Source organism: Thermobia domestica, chromosome 4, assembly GCF_964235325.1.
Source record: "Thermobia domestica chromosome 4, izTheDome1.hap1.1, whole genome shotgun sequence".
NCBI lineage: Eukaryota > Metazoa > Arthropoda > Insecta > Zygentoma > Lepismatidae > Thermobia > Thermobia domestica.
In genome coordinates this window covers 235,012,174-235,039,336 of record NC_137457.1, presented here as the reverse complement: position 1 = coordinate 235,039,336, position 27,163 = coordinate 235,012,174, and the positions used below count along the sequence as shown (strand labels likewise).

At 37.2% G+C, this 27,163-nt stretch overlaps 1 protein-coding gene across 2 annotated transcripts in view; it reads left to right on the top strand.

Annotated features, from left to right (window-relative positions):
- Nucleotides 1-6,338: 6,338 nt before the first annotated feature.
- The window catches only part of LOC145683914 (zinc finger protein 706-like), a 65,377-nt gene continuing 44,552 nt past the window's right edge, over nucleotides 6,339-27,163 (top strand). Inside the window, exons 1-2 of one of the 2 annotated variants that reach the window (XM_081755589.1) lie at nucleotides 6,347-6,494; nucleotides 20,942-21,194. In XM_081755589.1, coding sequence (XP_081611715.1) covers nucleotides 21,192-21,194 — 3 coding nt within the window. In that variant the 5' untranslated portion in view covers nucleotides 6,347-6,494; nucleotides 20,942-21,191. Of the gene's footprint in view, nucleotides 6,495-20,941; nucleotides 21,195-27,163 lie in introns of both variants that reach the window. The other variant, XM_081755590.1, reaches the window with a different exon arrangement.

Sequence of the window (27,163 nt, the reverse complement as noted above, 5' to 3'; positions counted from 1 at the left end):
ACTTTCAGATACAACCAGAATGTCTTTTCAGTTTGAAAGATTAACAAGTAAAAGAAAATTTGGGGACAAGCCGGCCAGGAAGGTATCATCGTGTTAAGAATGAGAAAATTAGCCCGCTTAGTCAGGATACAAAGACTTGAAATTTGAATCCAAGTTCTCACGATTGAAAAGAGCAGCGCAAACTGTTTACCTTACACTCTTTTAACTTGGTCTTATACATAACTACTAGTAAGCTTACCTGTCAATAGCAAGTTTGACCAATGAACTAAAGTTTGAATTAAAATAGATCATTTCCTTCACAAGTGATAATAATATATAATTTATTCCACAAATATTGGAGGAACATGGTTCTAACAGTGTCAATAGAAACTCGGCAATTGATTAATGTAACTTCTCATTGTCCGTGTGACTTGTTCCATATCACAATACCTTACAAAGCACTTTTAGATTTAACGGATTTAAAGAATAAATCCTTGTAGTGATTCTACCTTGAGATTTGTTTCTAAAGAACAGTTCAACGAATTCATTGTAAAACAAACATTTCACACTCTACAGATATACCTTACGTTCATTTTCAGTTGGATTAATATAAAACATGTAACATTATATGCAATTTTGTTCGATAAAGTATGATTTTATTTGACACCCTGCAACAGCTCAAATAGCCAGCAGCGAAATATCACCCCTCTTCTTTCTTGTATTAGTTAAGAATTTCAGCAGTTGTGCTTCTTCTTTTGGTAAATGATCATCAGATTAAGAAGAAAGATAAGCACTTGAGGAAATGACACCTTTCTGGAAAGTTGGGGAAATAGACAGTTGAGGAAATAACCCTATTTCTTCTCCAAACTTAGCACATATATAGTGACCGAAATAAATTGACACGTATTTTTTGTTTCTTTCGGAAAAGAGGTTAAGGGGGATAAAGGCCCCATTTTAAAAAAAAAAAGTCCCAATTGATTAAAAGGTCCAATTTAAAGAAACGAAACTTTGCCGATGCAAAGATAACTTCAATGTAGGAAATACGGGTTTGGTGGTTTTTGCGAGAAAAGGGTTGCAAGAGCCATGGCCCTCTTCGAAATGAGAAAGGATCCCGCACAATCCTTATGGAAATTGGATTTCGGTGGAATTGCTTAAAACCATGGTATGTTGTAGATATGGTGTTCCTGAGAAAAAATCTCAATGAGCACAACCACAAGTCCTTGACCGTTTGGCCACTACAGGGCCACTTTTTTGAAAACAGGCGAAGATAACGATATTCTGGATTTCGGTAAAAATAACTTAACCCGTGATATGTTGTAGATATTGTCATGATGAGAAAAAGCCTTAATGGGGATAACCCTAATCACTGATCGTTTGGCCACTACAGGGCCATTTTTTTGAAAGCAGCCGAAGATAGTGATATTCTGGATTTCGATGAAAATGGCTGAAACTGTGATAGATGTTCTGATCCTGAGAAAAAGTCTCAACAGGCACAACCACCAATCACTGACCGTTTGGCCACTACAGGGCCACAGTTTTGAGAACAGCAGAAGGTAACTTTATTCTGGATTTCGGTGGAAATATTTAAAACCGTTATATGCTGTAGATATTTTGATCCTGAGAAAAAGTCTGAAGAATCACAACCATCCATCACTGAGCGTTTGGCCACTCTTTTAAACCGAACAAGAGGTAACGTTTTTCCGGACTTCGGTGAAATTGCTTGAAACTGTGATATGTTGTAGATGATGTGATCCTGAGAAAAAATCTCAATGGACACAACCACCAATCAGTGACCATTTGACAACTACTGTGCCACATATTTTAAAACAGCAGAAGGTAAGAACACTCCGGAATTTTGGTGAAATTGTATGAATCCCTGAAAAGTCCGATCCCACAACCGGAAAAATGTATGGGAAGAGTAGCGGCCAACATCATTTAAGCACGGACAACATTTAGATGATCATCTTCCAGGACAAAGGAAAACTTTGGAAAGCGCTGGACAATTTTTCTCATGGTCACGACATCTACAACATATCACAGTTTCATTCATTTACACCGAAACAAAAAATATCGTTATACCCAGCTGTTTTAAAAAACCTGGACCTGTAGTGACCAAACAATCATAATTCGATGGTTGTGTCTATTAAGAATTTTTCTCATGATGAGAAGATCTTCAACATATCTTAGTTTTACTCAATCTTACCGAAATCCAGAACATCGCTATACTCGGATGTTATCAAGAAAGTAGCCCTGTAGTGACCAAACGATTAGGGATTTGTGGTTATGTCCATTGAGTCTTTTTCTCAGGATGACAATATCTACAACATATCACGGTTTCAGTCATTTTCACCGAAATCCAGGTCATCACTATCTTCTGTTACTTTCCTAAAAGTTGCCTCCTAGTGGCCAAACGGTTAGTGATAGGTGGTTATTCCCATTAAGACTTTTTCTCAGGATCTCAATATCTACAACATATCACAGTCTCAGTCATTTTCATCGAAATCTAGAATATCACTATCTTCGGCTGGTTTCAAAAAAGTGGCCCTGTAGTGGCCAAACTGTCAGTAATTTGTGGCTGTGCTAATTGAGACTTTTTCTCAGGAGCACCATATGTACAACATAACATGGTTTTAAGCAATTCCACCGAAATCCAATTTCCGTAAGGGTTCTGCGGGGTTCTTTGTCATTTCGAAAAGGGCCATAGCCCTTGCAACCCTTTTGTCGCAAAAACCACAAAACCCGTATTTCCTACATTGAAGTCATCTTTGCATCGGCAAAGTTTCGTTTCTTTAAATTGGACCTTTTAATCAATTGGGCCTTTTTTTGAAAATGGGGCCTTTATCCCCCTTAACCTCTTTTCCGAAAGAAACAAAAAATACGTGTCGATTTATTTCGGTCACTATATATGTGCTAAGTTTGGAGAAAATCGGACGAAGAGAAACCCTTGGGAAGCTACCTCCTTTACATTTTCATGTTTGGGACTTAACCTGTTTTTGCCCCAGTCTTCAATTACACTATGTTTCGTTATAGTATTTGCGTTATTTTTAACTTGTAACTATTGATTTAGTTACATATATGGCGCATGCATAAATGATTTGTTGAGTAGTTAGACAATGATCTTCCTTATTAAGTAATAAATTTTACCCTAAATTTTCTTTACCTTTTGTTAAAGATTAGTTTAAGAAAGCTGCTGATTTTTAATGGGACATGACACTAGCCTACTTAGAGATCACATTTACTGGGGCTTCTCTTTCTGAGATCCTTAACGTGAAACCCAAGCCTTTGTTCCGTGTCAGTACATGTTAAATATTGCGGACTGCAATTCAACGCAAAAAGTTGAAACAAGCAATTGTAAGTGCTGCACCGATTATTGCAAACTAAAGCTCACTCTGATGCAATCCCGTAATAAGATACCCTAGCTATGAGCAGTGTTGGGTAAGTTACTTGTGAAAATGTAACGCGTTAGTAACACGTTACTTGCCTCAAAAAAGTAACTGTTACCTACTTCGAAAGTATCGCGTTGCTTTTAAGTCCGAAACTTTGAATATGTAAAAAAATCTTATAACTTCAATTTTTCGTATTATTATTATTATTATTATTATTATTATTATTATTATTATTATTATTATTATTATTATTATTGCACATTTCCATTTCCCCAATCATCGTAAATATTTAGAACTGTAGGTTGATAATAGTAGTGTTGCTATATCCTTTCATGTGGACAGTTACTTTATTGGAAATTTGATGTGCTTCGCTGACTTCATAAACGTAATACTGCACGTTCTAAATCTCTTTATGTAGGCGCAAGAACAAATTCTTACTTGACAGGTATTTTCATATAATTTAACACTGACTAAAATGCCATACTGCGTTAGAAAAAACAATGACTGCTTATTATTATACTGGTAAATTAATTATAACACTAGCTGAACCTGCGCTCTCTACACAGCCCATCATTCGCATATGAGCATAAATCTCCTCATTCCTCACAACATATGTACATGTCCCTTTACAGACACAAGTGAAAGACGGCTTGATAAAAAAAAATCGGCAAGGTGTATCATAAAGAGAAGATTTTTCGATTATTTTTTCTCAATATCTCGCACCGTTTGTAAGATTTGTGCCTACTTCCGGTTGGAGTTTCTAATTCATGTATGACCAGTGTTTTCTTTCTTCTTGCATGAAGTATGTAATAAGCAAACACATTACATATACAATTAATTATAATGTCAGTTATATATGGTATTCATTGGGCAAAACACTCAAAAAAATAAAGATTTATCTTAAGACTCGAGAAATGGTTATCCTTCCTTTTTCACTATTATTTGGCCATGGAACAAACGCCTGGAACATATACAACCCCAATATACAACATTGTGGTGGTGGAATGTATAACGAATAGGACATGATGCTTTAGTTTTTGTTTCTAATTTCAACGCTTCCAGCATACCCTAAAAAAATGTAATAATGAAATAATGGCCATGTTTCTTTAATAAAATATTCAATTAAAATATTCAATTTCAATCTACGCAAAATTTCCAATCGATCAGTAAAAACGGCATCTTTCTAGAGCCTGTAGTTTCCGAGACCTCATTGTCGAAAGGATTGACCACAAACATATAAACATAGTTTAAAAGAACTCGGAAGATGGAAGCACAACTCACATCCATTGATTTTAGAGAAGACTTATTAAAATACAAAGGCTTTGAACAATAATTTTATATAACAAACTTTATGAAAAAAATATAGTTAACTAATTTAGACTATTTAAAGTACAAATACTTAAAATGTCTGTCTCTATTAAACGTGAAATCACACATAACCGTAAATGAAAGATTTGAAAGCTAAAGTTATAGGTTGGAGCTCAGGCGCTTTTAATTGCTATTGTAGCATTTTAATAGATAGATGGAATAGATAGATAGATAGATAGATTGTTATGTAAAAATAAAAATAAAAGAGCAACATTGCACTATAACTAATAAAATAACACATGAACTGGGGGTGAATCAAAACTTGCCAGTAACTCTGAAATCGATATATGCTTTTTAAAGCTAGTTGCTCTAAACTCTATAATAAACTGGACTCTAGGATACGCAAACTGATCTGAAAGTACTCCTATATTAAATACCATCAACAAACTACTTTCTAGTAATAAGATAGAGCTGCTCATCAGAACACAGTTTATTCATATTGACCCCTTACTGTATATCGTTAATTATGGCACCCTAGCTGTTGATAAATATTTCTCGCTTTACTTCAGAGCAGGAATAAAAGTGAGGGGAACGCACGCGGACGCAGTCCCTCTACTTTCAGAAAATATCTGTGGCGTCCCCTCACTTTCTAAAGAAATATCAATGGGCAAAGATTGGCACGGAGAGGGCGTGACATCATGCTTCCCCTTACCTTTTCAGATCCACTTTTACCCCTGCTTCAGACACTTTACTTTTAAATTCTGTCCACCATCATTCTCAGCTTTTAAGAAAAAGTATTCTTTCAAATATTCGAACTGTAAAATATTTTCGTTCTAGATCTTTATAAAAACAACACCAATCAAAGTAAAATAGACCACCATTGCACTTATAGTTCAGTCGCTGAATGTATTGATTTGGAGCTGTCAAAATCTATGACAAAGCCTTACAGCTGTTTGCAATCAGTACATGTGATTTTCCTGATGTACTCATCTTCCAAAAACAGCAAGTGGCACTACTATCTGTTTCTCTGCATGTCGGTGACTGACTGTCGGTCAATGACATAATTCATGCTCCATTTCACCATTCTGAGAAATTCACTTACAAGAGAGAAACATTTGTTTCCGAAAAAAAAAAAATATATATATACATATATTATAATTACTTATTCGAAATGTAACGCAGAAAAAGTAACGCAAACTAGGTACGTTACTTAAATATTTGCAACGCGTTAGCGTTACAGTTACTTTGGAAAATATGTAACGCATTACTAGGAAACGTTACTTAAAAAGTAACGCGTTACTTGCGTTACGTTACTTCCCAAGACTGGCTATTAGCACGTTCTAATCTATTTGTCTCTTTCATTTGACATACTAAACGATAATTGGATGGTGCGTTGGCTTCAACCGTTTCGTAATATTGCTCAAAGAGATCATTGCTTACCTGTCTTCGTAAAATTCTGCGTACTGCAACAAAGACTGAGCATAATCGCTATTCCGATTATCGCAAAGTTTGCGTGGAATTGACGCACATTTTGCAGGATTTTTCCCAATGCTTTCTTGAAGTGAAATTGTTTGTTTATCCTTGCCGTATATGGCTCCTGAAATTTTGTACTCATATAAGTATAATATTCAATTCGCTATCCAAATTTATCTGGAATTATTCACAGTCTGAGTTTAACCCTATTGAACATAGAGCTTGCAACATTTGTTAAGTGAAGGTAGGTCGCGAGGAACTTTCGGATTCTCAGCGAAAGGATAGGAAGACGTGGACAAAGTATATAACGTCAGTTTTTGATTTAATATCGGGTATTCTGGATTTAAGGTAAGTTTTGAGAAAGGAGCACGAAGAAATATACGTTTTGATTTACTGAGGAATAGAATGTAACCACGCTAGTACGCGCTGTAATATCAGATTTCACACTATGACGTGGTAGTGTGGCTTGGGGAGTTATTTCCCTTTTGTCATTTTAGTATAATACCGAAATGATCCATAAACTTTTGTCTATATTGTAACTCCTCTATATATAGATAAATATACATGTAGAAATTGATGAATTATCCCCACAGAAATTGATACAAATACATGGGTTTTCGGTGAAAGAAATTATATTTTAATATATATATATATATATATATATATATATATATATATATATATATATATATATATATATATATATATATATATATATATATATATATATATATATATATATATATATATAAACTTTATAATGCACGCTTCAGATGCGCATCAATAATTAGGTCCGCTTTAAAAGGATACAGTACTAGAGTAGGTTAAGATAGGGTAGAGTAAGATAGAGATAAGTAGGGCAGGGGCAGGAACGGGTTAGCTTAAGGTTAGGGAAGTTTTGATCCATTTTCATAAAAAGTTTCTCTTTGGGTGAGTATTCCAGCTGGAGCGGGCATTGTATAGTTAACCCAAACAATGTAATATCTCTTAACGTTCTTTAGTACCGTACATTTATAGAACAAAAGGGTCAAGTTCCAAAGTTGGACGTCCGTTTCCAGCAAAATTTTTAAAATTTACGGGGAAAATGTGGATAATTTGATCGTTTGTGTGCTTGATAATACACCCTGTTTCAAAAAGAATACACGTATTTCGAATGCATATATTTATTAAACTTTTAGAAATACGAATATGAAATTTTACACACATATTTACGAACTTCTCAAGTTCAAAATTCACATTACATGTTCAATATGTCCTCCATCAGCGACACGAACAATAACACATCGATACTCAAATTCCTCCCGTACTCGGGCAAGCAGGAGTGGTGGTATATAAACGTCGTCTTTAACGAAACCCCACATGAAGGAATCACAGTGTCAAATCCGATGACCACGGAGGGTAGTTGAGACATGCTAAGTCGCCAACTCCTTTACGACCAATCCAACGATTCGGTAGAGTTTCATTCAGATAGTCACGCACTTGGCGACTGCAATGAGGGCGTGCCCCGTCTTGTTGAAAAATGAAGTTGCCTTCGTGCAGCCTCGGAAACAACAATTACTGCTGACTGCTAAACGGCAAGGTTCTAGATTAGTGGTACCCCTTCCCATTGAGCAGTAATAAAGACAGAAATCAACGTGCCCTGCGGGGCTCTAACCTGCCTTCACTCGCTAACGCTCTCTCGGCAATACTGTATAAGTTAAATGTATAAACTTTAGTACAGAAAAAAACCTACCCAGCTACTAATCTACCTTGGGGACCAGTAATCTAGATCCTTCCCCTGTTAACTGTGATTCCATTAAAGAAGAATGGGCCGTAAACAAATGATCGGGATATCGTACAAATCGGGATTGACTTTGGAATCTCCTACATGTTCAATGACTGCATGTGCGTTCTGTAGGTCCCAAGTTCGAACATTTTGTTTGTTTACCTGACCACTAATAAGAAAGGTCGCTTCATCACTGAACACGATGGGTTGTGCAAAAGTGTTATCATTGTCAATAGCATGCACAATCTCGTTACAAAATGCCACACGTTTGCGTTTGTCATCAGGACGCAGAACTTGTAATAGCAGTAACTTGTACGGCTTCATAACCAACCGACGTCTCAAAACGCGCCAAATTGTTGTTGGCACTTGTAAATGCTGACTGGCAAGATCAGTGGATTTTGAAGGACTACGTTGGAAAGCAGTTTGAATTCGTGCAACATTTTCTTCAGGAACATGAGGGCGGTCAGGACTCTTTCCTTTACATATACATCCTGTATCTACAAATTGGCGATACCATCTGCGAATGTTCCACTCATTCGGAGGATCAATTTGGTACCTCAACCTGAAACGTCTTTGAACTGTAATCACGGAATTGCACTTCGCAAACTCGAGAACACAAAATGATTTCTGCTGCGGAGTAGCCATTTTAAACATATGACTGTTACTAAGCAAAACAGAAGACAACTGACATGTAGCAGCTATTAATATAAAGTAGACTATGTATTCGTTTCTCCAATAGCCGAGCCGAGGCGCAGCGATCGAAAGTTTGGACAAGATAATTCTTCGTAATACGTATATTCTTTTGGGAACAGGGTGTATTTAAGTATCTCGAAAAATCTGTTTATTTGTTATATATAAGCGCTTATAAACATTGGACTATTATGCGAGCGGAGGGAACTACTTGGCGCAAGGTAACCGAACAGTTGCATTGTGGTTGCAGAAAGTGTGGAAAGGAGATGATAGCAAAGAAACGTGGCGAAAGCGGACGTCCAACTTCGGAATAAATGCCGGACAAAAGCGGTACCTATTTATTGTACGGATCGCAATTTGTTAAAATTTACTCAACATTCGGTGCAGTGTACGGTGCAGGTGTAGTTTCGGCCCACCACATTTTGGAAGATTTACAGATAAAATTTCATACTGGTTTACTTTGGGTGAAAATTTATAATTATTTCACTAATTTTCTTCTTATTGTCTCCTAAACATTTCCACTGGGCGACATTATTATCTCAGTTACCATAGAAAAAATGCAAGTTGAGGTGAGTTGATTTTGAGTTTAACGTCCCGTTCAGCAGCGAGGCTATATGAGACGTGGACCTACTGATTAACGTGGAATCCGAACCACATGAGCTCCCGCCGCGAATCGAACCCGGATCTCCCACGCCAAAGGCGCGTACGCTAACCGCTTAGCCACGGAGGAGCTCTGAAAAAATGCAAGGAAGCCACCAGAGGAAATTCATGAAAATTTACAATTCTTTTACAATTTGCGTGTAAATATAACTTTTGAAAGTCTAGCACGAAAACTACAGTGTTAAATAATAATAATAAACGAGGGTAGTGAAAGGAAATTGGCTTTGGGTATGCCACTAGCGATATAGTTCTGCAACATGTAAATAACTTCTGTTTTATATTTACAAGTGGAGCGTTACTAGTATGCAAGCATGCCAAGTGCTATTGAAACTCTTATCGTAGCCAAAACCCACTTCATTTTACTACCCTCGCATATCCGCATACACACTATCGCTGACGCGCCTGCTTCCTTCACACCCATGCCTGCACTATCGTGCAGGTCCACTGGCCTCACCCTGTCCTCATTCAGTTATATGGCATTCGTTTTCTAATGGCCACCTAGCACAGGCTGGTTTGTATTTTTATACTAGTTTTTAAGATATGCATTCGAAAGCCATATTTATATGCAAATACTAAAGGAATTTGTAGTTTTTCAAAAATTATTTCTTGTGGCCCCCTTGAATTTTGTATATATCGAGTGTGGTATTTTGATGTCGCCCAGTGGAATGCCTTCTGGAGATATTTAGATGGAAATTAGTGAAAAAATTATAGATTTTCAAGGGTTCTTTCTAGTGGTGCGGCAAAAGTAAACCTGTAATATTTATAATAATAGTTTAATACGTAGACTAGTGTATATATAATTGAAGTATGTAGGGTTCTTACCTGTGAGATTTATATCTATATCGAAATACATTAATCGGTTAGAGTGCATTTTATGCCGAACAAGTGATTTTGTCACTGGTTGTGGCATTGGAGGATTGGAAATATTTTGTTTTTTTTTTTTTTGTGTTCAGATATGATTGTGATGCTGAAGTGAATTCCTATCGTTTCCCGATATTGTGTGAACTGATTAATATTGACAATTGTAGTAACAGTTGAGATGGACGAGAGTTGGTTCGACAGACGCAAATTTAATGTCTGTCGAATGCGTCGTAGTCAGAAGTGGATAGTCGGTGGTACGCAGTCTATCGAGAATATGTGATTTAATTTACGAGGAATTTAAATGTAAGTTTCCATTCTGATAATTTGATGCTTCATTTCTGTTGCTACTGGTTGTGCTATTGGTGAGATGTATTTTATTTTTCTTCCTCATGCTGCATTGATTTATAATTAGTGAAGTCTTTTTTATTGCATTTTTCCTTCTTACGTTAGATTTATAGTGGTGATTTTATTATTTATTGTTTTTACTGATTCTTGAGTGGGAGGTTTGGGGGGCGTAGCCCCCCATTTAGATCTCAAAATTAATAGTCACAGTTTCACCAGAATTGATTACTCAGAATAGTTTAGCGTCAGTTCTCAAGGATATTTCCATTGTTCGTAGCAATTGAAGAGTAAATTCTTGGCGATTCTGGTAGATCATTTGGTTAGCAATCGTAATCTATTGTTGTTTCTTATCTTAGTTTGCTGGTGCGAAGTTTGATTACGATTGCTTACTAGGTGGACTGCAAAACTTGTCCTGAATTTATTTTTTGATTGCTTCGGAATCGATGGGATCATTTTTGTCAATTGATCTCTGAACTGTCCCGAGGAATCGGTTCCAATGAAACTTAGGTATAAAGTGCACTCTTACCCATTAATCATAGTCCAACTTATAAAGTATGGATTCGTCCATAAGCTAACCATTAATCACAGTATACAAAGTGAAGTATCTGATGTCATTGTGCTTACTCAACGATGTGCGGGCATTAAAGTGTTAAGACTTAAAGGATTATTATATTTGTGAAATTTACGTAAGTATTCTGTCATGTTATGTTAGAACACCAATGTGGGCAATTGTGCTGTATTGCGGTACCGTAAAAATCGAAAAAGTGCCAAATATACTACATTTGGTAACGTTAGATTACGTTACATAAGGTTAGGTTACAAGGCAGCTACATTACAAAGAAAGGGGTGTAAACTTTTTCTATGTGGAATAGAAGATTAGTATTTGCATATCAGTACGCCGTCCAGAAGTATGGCATGAAAAGCACTAACTAACTAACTCTATGGCCTATGGAACCCGGAGGTTCAGTGCCGCATTCACAAAAGCTCTCCACTGACTTCTATCCTTAGCTAATTGCATCCAGTTTCTACTTTGTATTCCTATCTCTGCGAGATCCATCTTAATATTGTCCTCCCATCTGCGCCTAGGTCTTCCTAATGGTCGTTTTCCGATTGGTCTTCCAGTCAAGACTTTGAAAGCGTTTCTACTTTCTTCCATTCTAGCTACATGACCTGCCCACCTAAGCCTCCTAGACTTGACGACCCTAACAATGTTGGGTAAACCGTATAAACTATGTAGTTCCTCGTTATGAAGCTTCCGCCATTCCCCATTCTCGTTCCTCTTGGGTCCGAATATTCTTCTCAGGATCCTGTTCTCAAATACTTTCAGTCTATGTTCTTCCCTAACCATACAGAACAACAGGCATGATTATCGTTTTATATATTTTAAGCTTCAAATTCCTCGACAGAATTCGCGACAACAAGAGATTTTGAACCGAATAGTAACACGAATTCCCTGCTTTTAGTCGACATTTAATTTCTTCGATATGATTTTCGCCTGTTAATATTGATCCTAAATATTTGAAAGTATCCACTTTATCAAAAGCATTATTTAATATTTTAACGCCTTCACAATTTGCCGTATTACGGTCCCGACGCACTCCATGTTCTCTGCATTTACTTCTAAACCCATGTCCCTGCAAGCGTTTAATAAGATCTCTGCATTTATTTCTACTGTTCTCCTGTCATCCCCTATTAAATTTACATCATCAGCATATGCCATAACCTGGTGAATACCGTTCAACTCTAGGCCCTGGTTGCTATCTTTGATTTACCTTATGGCGTATTTTAGCACAAAGTTAAATAATAATGGCGACAACGCATCTCCTTGTTTCAGGCCATTTTCGACGTGGAAGCTCGTGGACAAAAATTTTCCTACCCGGACTTTACTTTGGGATTCACTTAAACATATCTTAATTAATCTAATTAGCTTTCTCGGTATTCCAAGTTCTGTAAGAACGTTGTATAATGTTTCTCTCCTAACCGAGTCGTAAGCCTTTCTAAAATCAATAAATAGTTGATGTGCCGGGGTATTGTATTCCCACTTCTTTTCGAGTATTTGGCGAATGGTAAATATTTGGTCGATAGTTGATCGATTTCGTCTAAATCCGCACTGGTAATCTCCAATAATTTCATCTGCGTATGGGGTCAATCTTGCTAACAGAATATTTGAAAGGATTTTATAGGATGTTGACAGAAGAGAAATGCCTCGATAATTATTACAGTCAGTTTTGTCGCCTTTCTTGTGAATTGGAACAATGATTGATTCTTTCCACTCTTGTGGCAATTCTTCCTTGTTCCAGATAAGGAGAATGAGTTTGTGTATCTTGTTCCACAATTTTTCGCCTCCAGCTAAAATTAACTCAGCCGGAATTTCATCTACACCCGGAGATTTGTGTTTCTTCAATTTCTTTATAGCGGCTTCCACTTCCATTCGATTGGGTTCTGGAATATACGGTTCTGCGGTGTGTATCTCCTTTTCTCCACGCACATTAGTTTTTGCCTGCGTCTTCAGCAAATCGTCAAAGAAATCTTTCCATCTATTTAAGACGCTATCCGTATCAATGAGAACTGTTCCGTCAGGTTTCTTTAATATATAAGCACGAGGTTGATAGCCTTTCTTAAATTCGCTGATCCCCTTATACATGTCCCGAATATTTTTATTTTTACTATTATCTTCAAGTTCCTTAATTTTAGCTTTCAAAAAATCCCGTTTCTTTGTTCTGAAAGTTTTGGAAGTTTCCCGCCTGATATCTGCGAAATTTTGTGTAGTTGTTTCATTCGGATTTTGTAGCCACCGTAATTTTGCCTGTTTTCTCTTCTCTGCTAGTTTAATGCATTCTTGGTCGAACCATGGTTTGTTCCTACGTATTTCCGCGTGTCCCAATTTTTCTATTGCTGAACTTTTAATGCTATTTCTAATTTCAATCCAAGTATCCTCAACACTAGTACACTCCGAGTCTTCTAACACCGCGAATCTATTCGAAACTTCAATCTGGTATTCCTCTCTTACCTGGTTCTCTTCTAATTTCTTTAAATTAAATCTCTCCGTTTTCGGATATTGTATATTACCTTTATTCAACGATAATTTCTCCCGTATTATCGCTACTACCAGGTAGTGATCAGTGTCACAATCAGCCCCTCTAAACGACCGGACGTCAATTATGCTAGATTGTCTTCTTCTATCTATGGCATGAAAAGCACAGTGCAAGAAATACGGAACAGCTTATGTTAGGGAGCCACTAATAAGCACGATTGCATCTAACCGAGTGAGGGAAAGGCCAAACCAGTGGGCTGTGCAGGGGTGTCCGAAGGGAGCAGGCGCTTCAGCGACGGTGGGTACACGCGCAAATTAGCGTAGTACCAAGTGAATTTTGGCAGTGATACGAGTTTTAACATTACTTGTCATAATTTCATACTTTGTAACGCTACGCTTGTAAGCGTAACCACACTGTTTCTGTGCACCCTGTAAGAATTCACTACTGTAGTGGCCACCATATAGCACGTTAGGTTGATCAGGTTGCAGGCTCATTATTTTTGTATAATTCTATAAAACTGAAACACGATAGCTCACGACGGTGACATATATGCGCCATGTTCGCACTCCCTTTCCCGCCACCAGATCATAAAGTGTATCTCTCCGCCATATAATCCCTTGCACCTCGGCATACACTACCGCTTACATCAAAGACACGCTACAACAGCCATCACCTTAATAGCTTAAACTATTCCCCGCACCTGACTTCCATTCACTGTTATTCATAAACCTAAATAAGTTCTCCAGTTCACCCAATAAATTTTCTAAACTTGGTCTGGCGATACAACACTTAACCTGCAATGTGTAAGCAACGAAAACATATCGAGATATTACCTGTTACGTCCATAATAACGCACAAATACGTAATGCAGCACGTAACCATATACATTTTTTTTTAACCATGTACAGTGTTTATCGCTGTCTACGTTTATGTGTATATTAGGGATGGCCGGAACCGGTTCTTGGTAGAACCGGTTTTCAGGTCTGAACGGATCCGGTTCTAGAAGATCCGGTTCCGGAACCGGTTTTTCGGATCCAGGTCTGGAACAGGTTCTTCGGATCCGGTCTAGAACCGGTTCTTCGGATCCAGGTCTGCAACCGGTTCTTCGGATCCAGGTCTGGAAAATTTTCCGCTGGAACCGAAACTTTGTTACTATCTCTACCTAAACGCGAGCTGCTGGCAAGCTGTGAACAGTATGCTAGATGAAATGGTGGAAGCGACAGACAGGCCCCCAGGTGGCGGCAGCTTGTCTCATTTGGCTAAATAAACTGGGCAAACTCATTGGCTAAACAGGCAAACTGGCCAACTCATTTGGCTAAACACCCACTGGGGGCACAAGCGGGTCTGGGCGGGGAAGACACAAGCGCATGGTCCTCTTTGCATTATTTTTGAAGGTGAACTTTGTGCCTCCTTTACGGGTCTTTGGGGGCTTTCGGATCCAGGTCTGGAACCGGTTCCTAAGATCCGGATCTGGAACCGGGTTTTCATATCCAGATCTGGAACCAGTTCCTAAGATCCGGTTCTGGAACCGGGTTTTCGGATCCAGGTCCGAACCCGGTTCCAGAATCGGTTCTGAAAACCGGATCTCCGAGAACCGGTTTCGCCGGAACCGGAAATTTGTGGCCATCCCTAGTGTATATCCACCGTAGCTGACGCGCCTGTTCCCTACGAACGCGTTGCTGCGCGAACTCTATGCTGCGTACCTGCAGTGACTCTTTCAAATGCATTCGTCCTTTTAACTGACAACCTAGTACACGTTGGTTAGTGCTTTTTGTAAAATAGTTTTTACTAGTGCAAGTGTTACCCCCAGAATTGGCACAGATAATAAATTTAGCGAAAAAAAAGTATATGCGAAATGAATTTGTATATATATATCCGTACTATAAATCTGCATCGACCTTAGGATGCAAATATAGTGTTTCGGGGCGGAAAGGTAATTACAACAATTCTACTAGCTTATCAATATTTCCACTTCGATTGGCAACTTATTACCTGTACTAGGTACGCTTCCACAAAGGAAGTTATTTCATAATTCGTTTGGAAGTGTGAGATTGACGGAGAAAATTGTGGTGCAGATTTAGAATGCGAGTAGAGGGTTTTTTTCGTCATCATTTACATGTAAGATTACATATTGACACAGAATTTTTAATATGGAAAGAGCTATCTGCGTAGAACATGTAAGTCATCTATTACAGAGGAACAGAATTAATGTATGTTTTTTTACGAGGAACTTGTGTATAAGGAAACAAAACGCTGTTAGGATTAGGCATATATTTGTACTGCAGGTTTTTAGGGGTGTAGTTTATTAGTTGCTATTCTGAAGCGGATTGCTATGAACATGATTCGATGACGTTGATGTGTTATGTTGTCATTTTTAAATTGTCAAACATAGTCAAATATTTATTGTAATGATATTATTATTGCTATTTAGTCTGTTAGGGTTTAGATCTTCGCCCTTAATGTCTACTGTTTTATTTGCTCCTCATATTTTGTGGGTATATTTTGTCCAGTGAATACATACTTCGGGAGAGTAACTTTTTACTAGTTGTCCTTGTGTCAGCTTGTTCGTATTAAAATAAGTTTCAGTATAAAGGTTAATTTTGAGTTGATTCATTGAATTTGTATTATTTCGTTCACTCCGCCGAGAATGCTTTCATCTCAAGTCAACATGTGTTTCGAGATAGTATGCTTTGTTTCTGTTGAGAGTGAGTTGGTGCTGTTAGCACACTTCTGTGATGATTCGTGGTTTTATGCATTGTGATTGGTTGATGTTTAATGTCGTACGGTGTGTATGACGGTGTTGCCTATGTGGTAATTGTGAGAGCTACTCGGTTACGGGATACGGTTAGCACGTGGTTTTTCTTTGTATTTGTCCGAGGAGGGAAGTTACAATATTATGAGTCATTTATATATACGTATATGACTCATGTGTGTGTTGTTCTATTCGTAATGTGCGTGACTTGCAGTTGGTTATTTGAATATTAAAATAGTGGTATTTTAATTATATTTTGTGGAAGATGGATGCTAATTAAGATAGGAAGGATTACGTTATTTCGGGTTACAATTTTTTGGATTGCACTACGTGCAAATAATTTCTTTTTTAGATATTTCTGCTTTCAATTTTTGAGGTTTTTCGTTCAGAAATATAATTACATGATCATTGTTTCATTATTCAGATAAATGTTTTACATTTTATTTATTTTAGCGGGGTACTAACGGAACGAACTTTGCCCGTTTTTATTCTTAAAATGACTTCATTAGTGCGCACCTAAGCCGTCAGTACTTGTCTGCCTATGCTTACTCTGGTCTTCCGTTCTCTCCGCTGAGTCATGAAGCATATCCTCTTCTGCAAGCATACGTACTAAAGTGAACAATAGACATTCCTTTTTCGTTATTCATTTTATGATACATAAATTTGCAGGTGTATTATATTATTATACACAGGTGGTGGGGAGACCCAACATAATAGCGATGTAGAAAGCATTAGGTTGCTATTAACACGAAGAATATTGTATCAATATGCCTCCATTATTCTAATCTGTAAAGTAAAATTGGACCAAACAGGGTAGATTGATTTATATCACTCTGATTTAAATCAAATTCCGAAATAAATTATTTTAAGTGAAAATAAGTAAAATCCCATTTCTGTTCTGTTATTTCGATTTCGATCATAATACAATGAGACTCAAATGTATGGAAGCAGAGTATGAAAACGAGTATCATGCAGAGGATGATTAGGGAAAATCCCATTTTGAACGGGTAACGGGGAAATCCTGCTTTCTTCTCTTCGTAACATAGAATTTTTAAAAATTCCAACGGGGAATTCACCACGGACATTTGAGACGGAAATTCTTTTGTGTCCACGCCTATTTGTTTGTTTCCAGATAATAGGAGCATATTTAGAGGGCGTCAGATCCCCTTTCCAAAACAAAATAATAAGTTTAAAACTTAAGGCTAAATTTATGTACTAAATTCATAGAAGTTGCTCGGGATCGTAATGCGGCAAATCTTGAATGCGTTAATATATCGAATAATACTTTTGATAAAGTGAATACTTTCAAATATCTAGGATCAATATTAATAGACGAAAACGATATTCACGAAGAAATTAAATGTCGACTAAAACTGGGGAATTCGTGTTATTATTCAGCTCAAAATTTCTTGTCGCGAATTCTATCGAGAAATTTGAAGCTTAAAATATATAATACGATAATCATGCCTGTTGTTCTGTATGGTTGCGAAACATGGTCGCTTACTATCAAGGAAGAACATAGACTGATAATATCTGAGAACAAAATCCGGAGACGAATATTCGGACTCAAGAGGAACGGGAATAGCGGAAATTTCATAACGATGAACTACATAATTTATACGGTTTACCAAACATTGTTAGGGTCATCAAGTGTAGGAGACTCAGGTGGGCATATCATGTAGTCAGGGAGGAAGAAATTAGGAAGGCTTTCAAATTTTTAATTGGAAATTAATCGGAAAACGACCATTAGGAAGACTTAGGCGCAGATAGGAGGACAATATTAAAATGCATCTTGTAGAAATAGGAATACAAATTAGCAAACTGGATCCAGTTAGCTAAGGATAGAAATCAGTGGAGAACTTTTGTGAGCGCGGCATTGAACCTCCAGGTTCCATAGGCCATAGAATTAATTAGTTCATTTTAGGGAAATTTATGTACTGTATATGTATTTCGTCCCCCTAGCTAGTTCCGATTGTTTAAAAATAGGCCCTGCCAAATACTAGTAACTTCCATGAGAAGAAAAGTGTCATGTTGATAAACGTTGCTGTACTTTTTCCTTAATTCTTAAGAGACATTGTTTGGATTGAAATAGGCTAACGATTGAGGATTAATTCAAAATTAAACTATAATACTTTCACTTAAATGGCATAATTAAATTTTAATACTAATTCCTAATGTTTTTTCTTCAGTTCGCGACTTATTATACGAGAAGAAAGATTTGATTTATAAAAAAGACAATTTTTTTTGTAATCATGATTTTTTTCCCACCTTGGGACCAAGTTATTGAGGCGAAGGTGTAAAGGAGGTCAGTTTGTTTATACGACTATTACCTTTCTGCTTATACATCGATAATAGGTCGGTCTCGGTTTACGCGTTATATCTTTACGTATACTGGATATCCTAGCCGAGTCAGTCGAGGCCCGTCGCGCAGGACCGATCAAACTATTGACTAGGAACACTGTAACCATTATATCCAGAGAACTTCGAAAATGAGGAAAGAAAAGTATTTCGGATGAACAAAAGAAAAGGAGACATGATATACAGTGCGGTAATAAAGGTCCCGCGTTGAAAGTTTTGAAGCCAGAGAGAAGCGGTCTATCGCGAAAACAGAGATATACACGTGCAGATTTGTTGCTTAACTGAAGAAAGTGTTAACTCGCTTTGGCTAGCAGTCGAGCAGTGGGGTTCAACAGTACTACACACTTCGCAGTGGCTCGATTGTGTTTTCAGGTGCAGCAGAGAGAATAAAGTTCTCTGAAAACTGGGAAGATCAACTACGGAAAACCATGGCTTGCTACAGAATGTTTACGGGCATGAAGCATCACGGATTAGATTCAGATCAAGCACATTTGGGTATTATAAACACTTAATTTTTGAGGGTCGAGATCCTTTGGACGACACAACTGTGGACTGTACGAACCATACTGACTGTAATCATCTGAGCCTCCGGAAAATATTCGGTATCAATAGCGAGACTATCAGGCGTAAAATTCATGAAGGTTTGGGAAACAGGAAGCTGTGTGTCTATATTGTATCCACACCCCAGCAAGTGTCAAGCTATAAAAACTTCTTAATTCCAGTTTTTCATTAGGGCACATGGTGTATCAGTGTAGAGCGTTCACCTCGGGTACGATGTTCAATCAAGTGAGTTCGTGGTGGACAGCATTGTGTCAGTGGGTTTTCGTGAAGTAATTGTTTCTCCCACATTTCTATTCCACCAGTTATTTAATGATCATTCACTTTTATTACTCCTCAGTCTCTTTAGCCTACAATGTCTAAACATGGAACGTAAAACTATAAATTTTATATATTTGTTAATAGATGCTATAGGATACATATTTGTAAATGAAATAAGCCTACTAGTAACCTTGTTTCAGTAATAATAAAAATAAATTAATTCTCAGTACAGGATTAAGTTACCCGATTCTCGGTTCTGGATTCGGATCCACATACATATTGAATCAGTATTTGAAGTATGATAATGTTATTAAAACTTAATAGAAACCCTCATCTCTAAAATGAAAGTCGGGTCAGAGAGCATACAAAAATAATTTTATTATTATTGTTATTCAGATTCATGTCGATACCTAGCTGACTATCGGTCACTTTCCTGTTCCGTAGCTTGATTTTCACGTAAAAGAAGTGTTAACTGTCTGATAGATGGATTCATATTTTACATTCTTGTGCCAACTGCTACGTTATATATATATGTTTATTTAAATTACACCACAAATTAACATGATCATTACTAATAAGTAGATCATTTGTAGTCCTACGTGAAGATGTGGCAGTGTGTGATAATGTGACACCGAGGGAGAGAGAGAGAGAAACTGTTTGGAAAGAAGGTTATTCGTCTTGCATGCGCTATTGGGGTCTAGAAAGTGGAGTATACCCAACAGATGAAACTAGAAGGTGACGAAAAACACCTGCCTTCAAAATTTCCTTGTTGTTCCGACTTATTGCAAGTGATTGTAAATAAATATTTGGTTTAAAGTTTTTTGGCCAACCAAAGTCAAATTGTAGCGAACATTGAAATGCGCGGACCCTGTAGAGAGTAACTTCAAAAATAAGCGAAGCCTTGTAGAAACTGCATGTAGGCCTAATTCATATAGTACGAATGAACATTTTCACAAACCTTTTGTTACCGTTGGGGGCCGCGGTGGCTCAATTGTAGAGCGTTCACCTCTGGTGCTTGGGGTCTCGGGTTCGATCCCAGCCCCCGCCAAGTGAACGTTGTGGTGGACAAAACACCGTGTGCGTGGGTGTCCTCGGGGTTCTCCCGTTTCCTCCCACTTTCTTCATTTCACTATTTCATTCATTACTCATCATCACCGTCTCCTTTAGCCTAACCGGCATAATTGTTGGACGTAAAACTCAACGAGCTCCTCCGTGGCTAAGCGGTTAGCGTACGCGCCTTTGGCGTGGAAAGCCCGGGTTCGATTCCCGGCGGGAGCTCATGTGGTTCGGATTCCACGTTAATCAGTAGGTCCACGTCTCATATAGCCTCGCTGCTGAGCGGGACGTTAAACTCAGATTTCATTTCATTTTTTTCTTTGTTACCGTTGGTGAACAATGACGACGCTAGCTTTAATTTCTTCGGAAGGGGGAGGGTATACTTTTGGGGAGAAGTATTTTTGTATTATTATTATTCAAAAAGTAATAGTTTTATATTGCTTGACCTATATTACAGTACAGCATGTCACGGGGAAGGACGATGCTACCTTGGGCGCTCACCTCCTTTGCCGTCTAACATCGTCTCTGTTGATGAGTACACACAATGCAGTCATATTTTGCTATGGGGGAAAGTGTATATTGGGAAGCACTTTAGAAAATATGCGACTAGTTTGTTTATTGTAAAACTAAATCAACTGGAACCGTCAAAGGTGATGAGGAAGAAAAATTCTACCTAGATTGCCTACTGAGGATACTAAGGGAATGTCATGGTAAGTCGGTATTGTGTTAATTGCTTATTGTGTCATCAGTGCTGCGTAGAAATGATTATGCACAAAAGCTAATGGATTGATTGGTTGTGTGTTAAGTTTAGCGTCCCTTTCGGCTATATGAGACTTAGACCTACAGCTTAACGTGGCATCTAAACCACATAGCCAAGTATACTCTGTTGGGTATACTTGGGAATCTAACTCAGGTTTCCCGCACAAAAGGCGTATACGCCATCCACGATGATTTGGATGATTATGGTGGAAGTCCGAAAGTGAAAAAAAAAAAAAAAAAACCGAGAAAACTTACATACACAATGTTTGTCTACCACAAAGCCCACTTGGTGGAAACTGGGATCGAACTACGAACTTCAGCCACCAGAGGTGAACACGCTAAGTGAAGTCGAATGATTTCTGATATTGTTACTTTCTGAAGCATTGAGTGTTCAATATTGTCTGTATTTCTTCAGGTTTTAAAGGTACACGATGTTAAAAACCGTGTGTAAAGCCTCAAAGTTATTACGTAGAAACGAAGCCCGTGAGGAGAAAAGGTCAAAGAATGTTTTAATCTTATAATAGCAAGTAGAATCACCTCTCGAAGTATTCCTGTCTGTTTTGGAGGCATCCGTATACGGCTACTTTGTTCTTGTTATGCTGAAGCAAGTAACGTATTAACTGAAGTTAATTTCACTTAGAGTTTTCATTAATGGTGAAAGTCCACAAAATCCGATTTGAAAAAAGCATACATTAAAATGTATACTAGTTTTGGTAATACGCGAACCGACAATTAGTAATACGATTACAAGAAGTTCTATTTTGTGCTCAGAAATCTTGTGTAGTCAAATTAACTAAATTTTTAAAAAAATAAGCATGATTTTCGGTTTTTGCAGCTCAGATGACACATTTATAATTAATATCTCAGCTGTCCTTATAGAAAAACAAAAACCAAAACTCTCTTACAGTATAGACTGCTGCATTAAATTTAAGATATAGATAAGTAGCTGTACATGTCTTGAAGTTAAACAGCTAGATTTCTATATCCACTGAAAATCACACCTAAATTTTCAACCATACGCTATTCATCTCTCTTTTATCTTACGATTGCAACATTTTCCAATGTGTGCACAAGTTCTGGCTTCTTGCTCTATGTCCTGCAGTGTTCAGTTCAGGCTCTTAAGAGGGAGCAAAGTCTCCTTAGGTTTCTTTCCGACTCTCGAAATTTCCAGAAAAATATGTTTGTAATGTAGTGATGAAAGTAGATACTGCTGAAGATGTTAATCTATTCAAATGTTCTAGGATCTAGGAGGAAATATTCGTTATTTCATGACAAGTGAACCAACATAACTTTCTTGTGTGGGTTGTCTTCATTCTAAAACTAGTTTAGCCATAGAATAAATTCTATGTATCGCGAAATTGATACTAAAACTGACACAAATATTCAATGTTATAATATACCAGTTAAACAGATGACACACTACTTAGTCAAGGGTGGTTGCCCACTGATTCTATAGTCTGTAAGTACTCAGTACAGGCCAGGGTTGGCAAAAATCGTTTAAAGCGGAATCCAAACCGCTTCTCGGCTTACATCCGAGAGAAATTTTCCTCCATTTGAACTCGAAGCCGGGACTAATTGGACACAAATGCGATACGTCTGCCGACTAACTCAAGAAGGACATCTAACAAAAATATGTTGTACTGATCTTTACATACTTGTTAATATACTTGTCAAGAGTCATTTCAGAAGGAAAAATAAAAAAAAAAAAAAAAAAAAAGATAAACAGTTACACAAGTGAAGCCATTTTACAGAATTACATATAAACAACTTCAAAATACTGAAGAGTACAGAACAACTAATTTAGTCCAAGTTGGTTCACTACGACTTTTATTAGTTCAAGTTAAAGCAATACAACGACTTAATTTGCATATCAGTAAGAAAAGTGAATAAAGATACGAATTATTTGAGTCCACTTTGGCTCTGACCCATTTATACATAAATAAATACCGAAGATACTTCTGATTTCAATAAACGAATCTCGTGGGATTTGTATGCCCCTCCTCCCAAACAAAAAAGTACAGCATTTCGATTTATTTTATCAATAGTAAACATTATTAAAACAAAACAATACTTAGAATTTGTCTTTGATTGCAACTGCATAACAATAATAACATACTATAAAAAATCACAAAAGAAAGCTTTATAAACTTATATATATAATAAAAAGTTGCTCTTGTATAATCTCTTTGAGCAATGAATGGGGAATTTAGGTCTGAATATAATACGAATAATATACGGGAGTGAAACGTGATAACCTACAAATGTGTGATCATCAAGAGTTTACGAACACATACAATTTTACGAACATGTTTCGTTTTTTGGTTTAAACTTTTTTTTTTTTTTTGAAAAACCAGCTGGTTTAAACCAGCCAACCCTGGTACAGGCACACACTTAGAAATTTATTCGAGGAAGGTTCCAGTGATTTTGGGGAGTCGAAATTCAATATAAGGATATATTGGTCAAATTTGTAAAGTCTCACTAAAACTAGACTAATTTTTTAGAGAAATCCGAATTTTGGGGTGGGGGACAGACCCCCCACAACCCACCACTTGCGTACATCTCTGCCTCAGTGGAACTACGACCTCGGAGGGCTACGTTCGTTCAGAACGTTTTTCTTTAGGTGAAATGAGGATAGCCCATCGGGTATGTTTCTTGGGCAGATGAATTCTTAAGTAATACTTTGTTTAATTTTTTTTTTCTTTCTTTTTAAATTTATGTAAAACTACTTAGTAACAGCAGTCCTAAAGTGCAACACGTGAAATTTTAATAGTGAAGGCTACCTAATTAAGAATTTGTTTACTGTTCGTGTGAGAACGATGTAAAAGATGGTTTCTTTTACATTTACTTCATAAATTTGATACTGTTATCTTTCTGTTTTGTCTTCTTTTTCCCACCGAGAAAAATGACAATTTTATTCATATTAATTTTCGTGAGTGCACGCTTTGGTAACGCCCAAACTCCTTAAATTTTTCTTGGCACTCCCTTACAAGAAGGCTGAATTTAACACTGATCTCGTGCTTGCTTGTGTTGCGTTGACCATTGTTCCTACGAATATGAGATTTTTTTCCCGCTAGCACTTAAGCATTGAGCTGGAAGTACATGAGATAGGGCTCCTGTGGGTGGGGAACATCTGTGCTCAGCGCAAAGAAAGGGGATAGTAGAAAAATAAAGCTGTATGGCAGTTTCTGTGAAAAAAGTGATGAGATAAAATGCAATAAATTATCTCACCCCTGTCCTTACAGGAATTACGACAGAGCACTTCACTTCAATAACAGTAGGGCTAAAAATCATTGTCAATACATAAGGGTAGATTTCGATAGTATTTTGAACGTGATTTTACTATGTACACTCATGTCCAAAATTATTGTTGCATGTCTATAAATATGTTGTTGTAGGAATATCATTTGATAACGAATTCGCCCGGTATTTCTTTTAAGGTTAGTATGTGTATAATCGTCAAAAAAATGTAAGTGGAAAATTTCATGTCAAAAGAGCAACATTTTTTTTTACTCATTCTAAGTTTCATATTTATAATTCTTTTCCTATGAAATTTACCACAAATATACATTTCCCGATTATACACATAGTACCAGTATTAAAAGTACGCTGCAAAATCATTATCAAATTATATCTTACGAGAAGAAGAGTTATAAATATGCGACAATCATTTTGGAGATTAGTGTACCTTTGTTTTGGAATTCCAGTTTTAGCAAAAGAAAAGTACTGTCAGTTAAACAAATGCATTTTCAAAATTCTTTTTCTGCTTTGGAGTTTGGACACCTTTCGCGATATCTAACCCTCGATTACGGGTACCGATTCTCAGCTCTGGAACCAGGCACTCAATTCTCGGTTCCGAATCCGGGTATCCGATTCTCATTGCATCCGGAATTGGGTAACCCAGATGTGAAATTTTCTGGCCATCCCTAGTATCGTTCTTAACCTACTAATCAGCTTATCCATGTTCGAATTTTTATCAAGTATACTTTTCTTTTTTTCTTTTTTCGTCGAAGGAGTGACTATAAAATACAGTATTATAGTTTCAGCTGTTTTCACACCTCCCCCTCTTAAGATAATAAAACGACAAGTATGGTTCTAGAACAAAACGTATATTCTGAATTTATCTTCCATTAATAAAATTTAGAAGTAATCTGAAAGTACATATACGCGGAAATGCCAAATTTCAAGTTTGTCTGTTGGCAGTAGCTTAGGTTAAGAATCAAATGACGTAACTATGTAAATTTGTGCCCTGACTCCTAATTTTCCTTCTTGAAACGGAAAAGTATCCAGTTTTCGGATTTTTGACTTTGTGTGGCCAACCCCACGTTTCTCCGAATCTCAGGTTTCCATGTCTGCTGGAAGTACCCTATAAGTTTTGAGTCAAATGATGAACTATATATAACTTTTTCTTGACGCTTAATTTTCCTCCTTGAAGGAGGAAATTTGCTGTTTCCGAATTTCTTTTCTTTTAAGTGCATCACAAATCATACACTTGTGTCAAATTTCAAATTTCGATGTGTACAGGTTTCGAATCATTAACGTAACTGTATATAATTTTGCCCTTGCCCCTGGTTTTCCTTGTTGGAAATTTTCAGATTTCGTACTTTTTCCTTTATTTGCATCACCAATTCTACGTTTATGCCAAATTTAATGTTTCCATGATTACTAAAAGTAACCTGTAGATTTTGAATCAAATGACGTAATTTTGGTCTTTTCCCTTTGGAGAGGGAAAGTTCTGTTTTCGGATTTTTCCCTTTATTTTTATTACAAACCCTACATTTGTGTCAAATTTTAAGTTTCTACATGTACAAGAACTACCTTCTAGGTTTTGATTCCATGACATAATTTTGCTTTTGTCCCCTAATTTTTCCCTTGGAGGGGAAATATTTACTCTTTTCAGAGTTTTCCCCATTACGTGTATCACAAAATTTGAAAAATTTCTAATTCTGCCTTATATGCTGGTAAATTTGGACGAGACAATGAAATGAATTGATTTTGTAATTGTAATACAAAATCGAGAGCTAGATCCTGTAAATACATCAGTAGAATTTCTTTCTTCTTTTCGGGGGTCCATGCCTGGAGTAAAGCCAAATGACGTAGCATGAAAAATCGATCCGGGTCGTCTGTACTGTGACCTGAATATCTAGTTAGTTGGGGAATATTCACAGGTATTCGGGAGCCTGATTCTGCCATATTACTATCGTTCTCTCTATACGTATTTTTCCCAGATCTAGTTGTCGCCATAAATGCCTGCCAGCCTAAAACGAATCAATTTACCGCTAAGAGTAATGAGAGTGCTATAACAACACGGATATTATCTTTATATAATTCTTATAGTCTTATTAACACTAATACACTGTACTTCAGAAAGTTTCTAAGTCCGTTTCCGTTAATAAAAGTAGCGTCCCGTAGGAAAGTGCGTAAGAAATGTCTGAAAAATAGACGCCGACGCATCTACCATGTAAAATTCTCGTAGTTTATGTAAGGTAGAGCAAATATCGTACACGGGAGATTGGACTTTCCCATCACCTTTTATTATAAAAGATCCTTTTGAATGCAGGAATATATTACAATAAGTAGTTTCCTCTAAGAGATATTTTGAGGAAACTATAAGAAAGTGGAAGTGGAAGGAACCCAATGACCAAGCGTCGTAGGGCTTTTGTAGGTGAGATTACTCTCTTTGACCAAGCGTCATGAGAGGGAATGAGTTTGAGAGATTAGGTGTGTCTCGGTGACCGGGCGTCGTGAGAGAGAAAGGGAACCCAATGACCAAGCGCCGTAGGGCTTTAGGAAAGGTATCTCAATTGACCAAGCGTCGTGAGAGGGTAAGGTATTCCCAATGGCCAGGCACCTTAGGGCTTTTGGTGGTTTGATCAACCTGTGGAGATTGATGCTTCTTGAGGCGTGCTGCTGTCTTTTATCC